Source organism: Colossoma macropomum, unplaced genomic scaffold (assembly GCF_904425465.1).
Source record: "Colossoma macropomum unplaced genomic scaffold, Colossoma_macropomum, whole genome shotgun sequence".
NCBI lineage: Eukaryota > Metazoa > Chordata > Actinopteri > Characiformes > Serrasalmidae > Colossoma > Colossoma macropomum.
Window position 1 is genome coordinate 35,483,874 of NW_023494785.1, and position 9,622 is coordinate 35,493,495.

The window sequence follows — 9,622 nt, forward strand, 5'->3', positions numbered from 1 at the left end:
TGCGCATCCTTGAAGTGGCTGTCATGTTAAGTAGCTCCCAACACGTCAATCACTGTATTGTCATTAGAAGACATTTTACTCATCAGGCAGTTATTAAATACTAGAGTACCATAATTGGAAGCAGTTGTTTTTTTTTTTCGCACTTCAAGCCTGTATTGTAGCAGCTCTGCGTCTGGAGCAAGATTTTGTGCAGTGCTGCAGGCTTCCTAGGCCCCATTTGATGAGATTTAAATTAATTCTGCCTCGATCCCAAATTCGCCCCCCTGCTGCGCTGCACAGTATTAACAAGGCTCAGTCTCTGCCCCCTCACACAGCAGTTCCGCTGCAACATCCTCCCATGGAAGGATGCGGCTCAGCCAGTGGAAAAGCACATGACGCTTGGCTTCTTCCCCTCTGGCTCTCTCAGCCACCTTTATATAACGCATTCATTTAAATGTGTATCAGATATGGCTATTAAAAGATGAGGTTAGTAGGTATGAACCATGATGCAGAGGAGGTGACGGTACTGTAAACACAGGGAGGCTGCTTGGTTTGATTTGATTAGAAGCTGGCTTCTGTCATGTTGCTGGTGCTTTGATCTGTATTCTTGGCCTTCAGTATCATGAACAGTATTTGATGCTAAATTGAGTTAGGAGCATGTGCATTTAACATTTTGCCTCTGGTTATTTTGTGTTCGTAACACAAACGCAGCTGAAACCCAGTGTTATGATTTAGCCACACACAATTTGATTTAAGAGCAGCTTTATTCAATAAGCTTTGATTCCCCAACTCCATTATTTCACTTCTTTTCTCAGTGGGACAATAAGCAAATCTTAAATTTGTTAATCTGTGAAAAATGTTTTGGTACTAAAGAAGTCCTGCATTAGCAAATTGCTTTCTTTTGTAACAAAGTTGGAGAGTAGCACTCCAAATTTATTTTGTAAGGCAGTGGTTCTCAACTGGTCTTTAGGACCCCCCAGATGGTCCACATTTTTCTTCTGTTTCTGTGTTGCAAGGGTTGGAGCTAAAATATGGACCGTGTGGGGTGGCCCTGAGGACCAGTTTGAGAGCTACTGCTGGAACTGTTTTTCATATAAAATATGCACAGTGGTATCAGGCTTTTTGATTTGTATTTCGAGAGACAAGGTGTGTTTGTGTTGTTTCTTTTCATTGGTTATTTGAGGTTGCTTGAGGAAGTCTAACTATTCTAAATAATAGCGGGTTAAGGGGACGACAGGTTAACCCTCTTTGAATATTACTGATATCTGGTTTCTGTGGTTAAAAAGCAATTTAGGTTTAAGATAAAACTTCTCAGTTCTAAATTTAGCTTTCTACATATGCTAGGATTGCAGTTGTTATACTGAATATTCATCACGGATATTTGAAAAAGTTTTTTTTTATTGTTTTTATTATTATTATTATTATTAGTAGTAGTAGTAGTAGTAGTAGTTGTTGTTGTTGTTGTTGTTGTTGTTGTTTCTTTCTCAACACTAAGTACTAATACTACTTCTACTTTTATGAGCTATTGCATAAAATCTATTTGTTTTTTTGTTTTTGTTTTTTTTTGTTTAAACAAAAATACTAAAAGGTAATGAAAATATTAACTGAGCAGTAAGTATTATCAAAGCAAATTGCATTAAAATGCTAAATGGGGATCCTGCCCAGTCTGGCAACCCTGAAGAAATTGCTGGCTCTGTTTGAACAACAGTAAGCGATGCAGGAAGCAGAGGAAACAGCATCTTTTTAATCTTTGTCCAAAACATGAAAACAGCTTTTTGGTTAGCTCTTGTTGGTGAACAGGGGAGAGATGAGGGTTTAAGATGCTCAAAACAGCTCTGTACCAGAGTACACAGTAAACTCTGCCATGTCTGCTTTAAGGACTGGCGCAGTCTGAATAATTGTCTTACAGCTCTGGACAACTACCTGTGGAGCTTGGCTTAATTTATTCTTGTTAATAAATAAAACTGAGAACATTCGTATAACCAACAGACTGATAGCTAGACGTCTATTGGTTATATGAATGGCTCATTGGTTTTTGAATATTTTAAGCATCTGATTTTTCTATTTGTTAAGTTGTCCTTCAGCTTAACATTTGCCTCTCTCTTTGACCTTAGCACAATTCTTTTAAAAACAAACAAACAAACAAAAAAAGAACAATGGTAACTGTACCCCTTGGCTGTTCCAGGCTGGTTCTCTTGGCGCAAGTTGAGGTTGAGATACGAGATGACTGTGGCCTCATGCATATTTCATTAGTCTCCACTGTACTGAGATCCACTTGGGTCACTACAAGCCTGAGGAAGGCTAACGCTGGACTGCCAACCAGCCCTGGCACAAGATATTTTTTCGCCCCCTTGCCGATCGCCTCCCTTTCCCTACTAATTAATAATGTGCAGCTGTGATGCAGCACGAGTGCATCTCAGTCTCTCAATGCAGTTGCTATAACTACAGCACGGAAAAAAGCTCTCCTTAATTTTTAATGAAGCCCACCTTGGACTGACTGGACAGACTTGATAATGAATCTAGAACTTCTCTACAGGTCTTGTCCAGAATGGTGAGGATCCACTGGTGAAGTGTAGTATGAACTGTACAAGAAATGCCCTCAGATTTTAACGTTGCTCCAGGGTAGTATTTTATTGGCATGACACTAGTATTTTTAAATCCCTTGTAATATTCTGCTGTCATTTACCGTACATTAAGACGATGCAGTCTAAATAATCTTTCATTTCAAGAACGAGCGGTTCGTGGGTCTTACATTGAAGTATCAAATGATATGACTGAAGCTGCAGATGATCAGTACATTTCTGTTGATGGATGTATTTAAATGGAATAAAAGGACCATAGAATAGACGAAATATGAATTGTACCATTTAATTTCTCTTCTCCTATATGGCTGTTCTGTGCAACTCTACAACTGTATTCTCTAAAACCAACATCCCAGTGTTCGAACACAAGTACTGAGAGTGTAATTAAACCTGCTAACAAGCATATCAGGAAATAATAGTTCTGCTATGTGAATGATCAACTGTGAAATAACACACTGTCAGCAAGAAGGGATTATGTGGGGTTGCTGACAAAGATTCAGTAACTAGCTTCTTGTGTTACAGAGCAGCACTCTACTAAGCTTGGATGATGTAAATTTAGACCAGCAATTATCATCTGCAGAATTAGTGATATATGAATGATATTATTGTGATTCAAATTCAGTTATGATTTTCCACATGTGGTTGTTACAGAGCCTTACCCTGTAGCTCACATTTTCCCTAATGCTAATATAATTACCGTACATTTACCAACTGGGCTCCTAATATTACTTAATAATTTATAATAATAACTATATTCTGCACAGATGGCCTGTAACACTGTTAATGTCCTGTGGTTCTCAGTGTTTTTGTTAGAAAAATTATTAAATTTTTTGTCCAGCTGGCACATTGGCACCCTTCTACAAGACAAGCTTGCCCATTTTACTCTTTAGTGCAGAGTTTCTCATAAAAAAAATCTGAATGCTACATAGAACAATTAGAACAAAGTATGTTAAGTGTGTAGTGAATGAGTTGATGTTCTGTTTGTACAAGCTATAGTTAAGTGCAATTAATTGGAAAAACTGTATACAGAAAATGCTTAAACAAAAAAGAAAAAAAAAGAAAAAAAGAAAGAAAAAAAACGTGATGTGAAAGAGAACTAAAGAATGCTATCGGTCATCGGCTAGCCACTGCCCTATAGTGATTCTAGGGATGCTTAGTAAACATTTTTCTCAGTTGGTGCTGTCTTCATTTTACATCAAATATTTTATAGACATTGGCAGTTAAAATGAATTACTCACATGCAGAATTGTAAAACACAGATGTCCAGTAGCTGTTCTGATGTGTTTATCATGTTTGTTGACTTAAATGAGGAAAACCAACATAGACATTCTTGTGGGGTTATGGTTAAAAATGTATGGCAAAGAAAAATCCAATCATGTTAGATGGTCTGTAAACAGCAGTGAAGAATGAAAAAACGTGAATTCCACTGTGAGATCATCTTCAAGACTAGATGAACAACAGAAAGCTAGTAAAACACAAACTGGTAGTCTTTATTTCCCATTGTTGGTCTGTGATCATTACTAAAAACATTTGAGTAATTCTTTTTGACAGTATAGTGTTTACAGCATTTTGTAGTTGTAGTTTTAAAGACAGCGTCTTACTGCTTCGTGATACTTTGCTAAAGTTTTTTAAAAATTATTTAAAGGAATGGCTTCACACTCATTCTTCTCTGCACAGACCATCTATAGTAGTTGGATTTTTCTTTGCCACACATTTCCCAACATAGCCCCCCCACTAAATCTCAAGTTTTAAATCATGCCTGAATTTCACTTGAACTGTCTGGAATTGTCTTCACTCTTTGCCCAAGATCTCAGTGTGAATTTACTTAATGATCTGTGTGACATCAAACAGACGTTAACCATCAGTGTATAACACACATGCATGTGAGCAGTTCTTTTTAACTGTCAGTGTATATCCCTTCTATTGGTTAATTTTTGTGTTTATGTTTGTATATAGTCCTCATTTTCTCCTGTATCTTCCTTTAGATCGTGTGGCCTGGGATGCAGTCTCATGAAGTCGCCCACTGCAGCTGACATTAAAAGTCAGCAGAAATATTCACCTTTCTTCTTCAGACAAAGGTCCACCTATCATTCATCAACAGTCCTCCCTCAAGGTTGCACTGTCACAGTCCCAGACTAGGTCATGGCTAGTCGAAGAAAGTCCACAACCCCCTGCATGATCAGGCCAAGTGACTTGGTGGAACAGGATGACATGGATGACTGTACAGACAGCACAGTGGAGAACGAATCCTCACATGTGCCTGCCAGTGAGAACTGGACTGACAAAAAGAATCACGTAAGCACTACACAGGAGATAACTGAGCCGGTGAAACCTGAGGCACAAATTCAGCCACAGAAGAAAGTGCAGGGGGGCTATGAATGCAAATACTGTACCTTCTCCACACAGAACCTTAATGAGTTCAAAGATCATGTGGATTCCACCCATCCTAACGTCATCCTCAATCCTCTGTACCTATGTGCCGTCTGCAACTTTAACACAAAAAAGTTTGACACGTTAACTGAACACAACGAGAAATGCCATCCTGGAGAGAGTAATTTCAAGTTCAAGAGGATCAAACTCAACAGTCAGACCATTCTGGAGCAGACCATTGAAGGTTCGAACTGTGCAGTTATTTATGATGCAACCAGTCCTCAGTCTGGAGAGGAGCTGTCCACTTTTCCTCTTAGCAAATCTATGTCAGTGAAGATAGGTAGGCCGAAAATTGATGGCAAGCGGCCATCGTTAGACAGTCAGATGGATAAACTTGCCCCAGAGTTACCCAAAAAACAGATCACTGCAGTGAACGTAAATGGAACGGTGATAATCCCAGATGCGACACTTAAAGATGGACTCTCTCATATAATGCCATGCCTGCAGCGTCCCCCCAACTACAGTTTAGTACCAAAAATAGCTGTCCCTCTGAACACCTCAAAATACAATGCATCTTTGGATGGCAACCTCACCCTCATCACTTCCTTCAATAAGTTCCCTTACCCAACCCAAGCTGAACTCTCATGGCTCACTGCAGCTTCCAAGCACCCAGAAGAACAAATCAAAGTCTGGTTCACCACCCAAAGGTTAAAACAAGGCATCAGCTGGTCTCCCGAGGAGGTTGAAGAGGCACGTAAAAAAATGTTCAACGGAACGATTCAGCCTGTTCAACAAGCATTCACTGTCTTGCCTGCTCAATTAACCCAATCCACAAAAGCCTCGCAATCCCTTATTCAAACCGTTCCTTGCCATGTTCTTGGACAGTCCGGCTTGGTGTTGACACCAGTTGCCAATGGGTCAAGTGCAAATTGTGCTCCCCTTGCATTAACGGTTACAAATCAAACAGCACAGGCTGTTAAGAGACCCCTCACAGCCCCTGTGGTTGCACATGAAGTGAAGAGGCCTTCAATAATCCAAACAGTTCAGACTACTTCTAAGTCTGCCTCTCCTACACCCAGTTTTTCTTCAGATTGCAAAAAAACTCCAGAGCAGATTAGAGAGCTTACAGCCAGCTATTCCCAGTGCCAGTTTCCTGATGACGAAGAAGTGTACCGTCTTATTGAGATGACTGGCCTTTCCTGGGGAGAGATCAAAAAATGGTTCAGTGACCAGCGTCATGGAAAGGGAGGGCAGCCTATAAAGAATGACTTTACATCAAAGGAAAACCTGCCTCAGAAACCTGTTGCCACACAGTTTCCCCTTCTGGAAAGAGTGAAGGGCAAATCCTCTGAGCAACTGAAAATGTTAGAGGAGTGTTTCCAGAGGAGTAGCCTGCCGACACAAGCTGAGATTGAAAACCTTGTGGCTGACACCAGACTGTCGAAAACGGAGATTGATGGGTGGTTCACGGAACGCCGTGCTCTACGGGATAACCTTGAACAGGCCCTGTTCAACTCCATGGGCTCCAAAAGACTGGACAGGGGAGCTCTGAATGGAGTTCATGAGCAGGAGGCTCGAGCCAGGTCCTCTCCCCTTCCCCTTCTATCCACGTCTATGTGCCCTGAAATTGACACCAAGTCCCTTGGCCTTCTTAAAGAGGTTTTCTCACAGACGCAGTGGCCGTCGCCAGAGGAATATAACCAGCTGGAACTGCAAACAGGACTAGCTCGCACAGAGATTGTACGCTGGTTTAAGGACAACCGATCTGCCCTAAAGAACGGAACCTTGGAATGGATGGAGCAGTTTCAAAATCTAAACAACAAAAAGCACAATGGCCAGAACAGCTCATCAATAACAGAGCCAGCCCAGAGTGTGTTACAGCGACATTTCCAGGATGCAAATATACTAAAAGGAGAGGACATGGAGAAACTAGCAGAGCGTTCAAAACTCACCAACCAGGACATAGTGAATTGGTTTACCAGCAAACTGGGTCACAACATGCCAGACATCAGCAAGAGTAAGGACCAACATGGGCCAGCAAGTGTGGACAATGGAAGATGGGTTAAGGTTTCCATGGTCACTGACAATGAAAGGAAAGATTCTGAGGCACAGAGAGTGGCTCCAGACCTTGAAGCGCTGACAGCAGAACACATAGTGACCGGATGAACAAGAAAGGTAGGCAGCTTACCAGCACGCCATTGCAGTAGGGTTGGACCGTATGACAGTAATTATTATTGTGATAATTCATGCATCTCTCAATAGGTCAAAAGGTAACTCATGAAAAAAACTTGTGAATATTGTCACTACTTCTAATACACTGATCAACAGCACGTTACAAAAAAAATATCAAAATGTGGCCCTCCCTCCAGTGCTCGTTGAGAAGCTCCGCCCCCAACAAATTCAAGGACTTTGGTTTTTTTTAGATCTTCGTGGCCCTAAATCCCTTGTTGTACAGACAAATACTAATGACGTTGGAGTGAACATAGCGAGTAATGCTGTGAATGTTTTCTGCTGCACGCTGCCACCTTTTTTTATCGTTTTTTAAATGTGTAGCACCGCTGGTTCTTTTTTGTCCATTGCAGCTTGTCAGAAAAAAAATGATTGACATATCGTGTCTCGTTAACATTTCTTTAAATATTGTGATATATTTTTGCCATATACCGCACCCCAACATTGTCGTGCAGCTTTCCAGGTTCCAAACATACCTTTGAAATCAGATGTATGTAATGAATATGTAGTACGGTTAAAGAATAGATTGCTCTAATTTGTGAAATGATGAGGGCATCCTATGTTAATTTTGCAGCTCTAAGCCACCTGGGATGCTGGCAATTTAATCTCCAGAAAAAAAGCCTCTCTGCCTAGAGACCATTCATGCAGCCAAAGTCTGTTTCAGGATCTCATCTGCTCTGCAAATTCCAGATTTTGTTTTCCATTTAGATTTTATCTTGTACTCTGTCATGTTTTCTTAAGGATAAAATGTGCATTTTTATCTTTTTTTGCAGGACAAAACAGGCTGCTATGACTAACCCTAAAGGGCGAACGGAAATAATCACATTGACATATTTGGAACCAATGATCTTATACCTGGACTCTGACATCATCAGAGAAAAGGAGGACTAAGAGTGTATGTGAAGCACTGGCCAGGGACTGACCATGGAGTGCCAAAGTCAGACTGCTATGTTGCTATTACTACTTGGGTGTTTTGTTTTTTTTGTTTTTTTTTTTTGTTGTATTATTATTATTTTTTCTTTTTTTAGAAAAAGGGCCCTTGTAAATATATTTTCCACAGATTTGTAAAATTTTCTGAGGATGAGAGTTTTGTTACATTTATAATACAGTAGGTGTCCCCAAGCCATTTTGCGTAACCCTTACAATGGAGTATTTAGATCTTTTGTCAAGGGGCGGTAAAGCGATTCACCTGCTGATAAATGTGGTCATAAAGGCACTTAACATTTCAAGTGGACTAAGACAAGCGGTGCTCTTTTGAAATCCATCTCATTCCTGAAGCGAGGTGAAATTATGGACTTTTCTTTGGACCATAGAAACATTGCCTGCAGTCTCATACTGTACTTTACCGCCAAGGGGCCAAAGCCACATGGTGGACATAATCATAAACTGAATTCAGTGCAGCGATGCACAAAACATGTAGTTCATGTTTGCAATATTACTATCAAGGCAGAATCGTGTTGGCTGGCTTTTTCTGGTATTCAAGGCATAGTTCCGTTTCAACGTCTCAGCTATGGCCTGCTTTCCGACAGCTCAGTGTATTCTTTTCCCCTCTTGCCACTGCTCTAGTGTCATGTTCAGACATGTATCAGGAATACTGTATTGCTATCGAGAATCATGCTTGCTCTTTCTTAAAGAAAAAAAGTCTGCTGTAACTCAATAAAACACATCCAGTTGAAAAGGCCATTCATAACCTGTGGCCATTTCTTCAAACGCCATGCTCCTGGAGGTCTGCTTTCCTGTGGAGTTTAGTTCCAGCCTGCATTTAACATGCTGCCTCCCCCATTACCTAACACTATTGATTCTGATCCAGCCAGTCAAGGACTTCTGAAGATGTTCATTAGATGGAACAGAAGTGGCTGATTGTTGCTGAAACTACAGTTGCATAGAAAGGTGGATCTCCAGGACCAGGGTTGGTGACCACTGGAGTAGGACATATTAGAAACCTTTCTTTTATAGAAATCTTTTCTTGTCATGGTCCTGATGAACATATGCTTTTTAGGTTTTAGTTTAATTGCAACTGAGTCTAGTCTTGGCTAGCTTTCTGAAAAGGAGTTCACTTTTAGCCCACTGTTGCTGTAGATCAGTGGTTTATGGTCCTGATCCTGAAAAATAAGACACTTGTCTCTGCATATTTTATGTGAGTGGCTGTTTGTCATCAAGCGCCATGTATTCATGCATGCATGCACAAGGATTAATCCTAGCTTAAGTATCTAAACCTGCCTTAACAGAGAAAGTAGTTAAATGCAGTCATAAAACAAGTTGACTGCGGTTTTGTGAAGCTGGTCAGGAACCCTGTCCAAGTTGAATGTGTGCTGTGAAACAGGCTTTAGGACCAGGACTGGGAACCACTGCTATAGATTAATTTCAGAAGGATATCAGTGGGAAATGTCTATAAACTGAAAGCTCTTAAGAATAAAGCATCTCAGTTACAGATGAACACAGATCATTAGTCCATCCAACCA

At 40.5% G+C, this 9,622-nt stretch overlaps 1 protein-coding gene across 1 annotated transcript in view; it reads left to right on the top strand.

The window, feature by feature from the left end:
- Positions 1 to 9,589, top strand: part of zhx2a (zinc fingers and homeoboxes 2a) — a 29,024-nt gene extending 19,435 nt beyond the window's left edge. Inside the window, exons 3-4 of the mRNA XM_036592561.1 lie at positions 4,547 to 7,106; positions 7,934 to 9,589. Coding sequence (XP_036448454.1) covers positions 4,704 to 7,097 — 2,394 coding nt within the window. The 5' untranslated portion in view covers positions 4,547 to 4,703 and the 3' untranslated portion in view covers positions 7,098 to 7,106; positions 7,934 to 9,589. The remainder of the gene's footprint in view (positions 1 to 4,546; positions 7,107 to 7,933) is intronic.
- Positions 9,590 to 9,622: the final 33 nt, after the last annotated feature.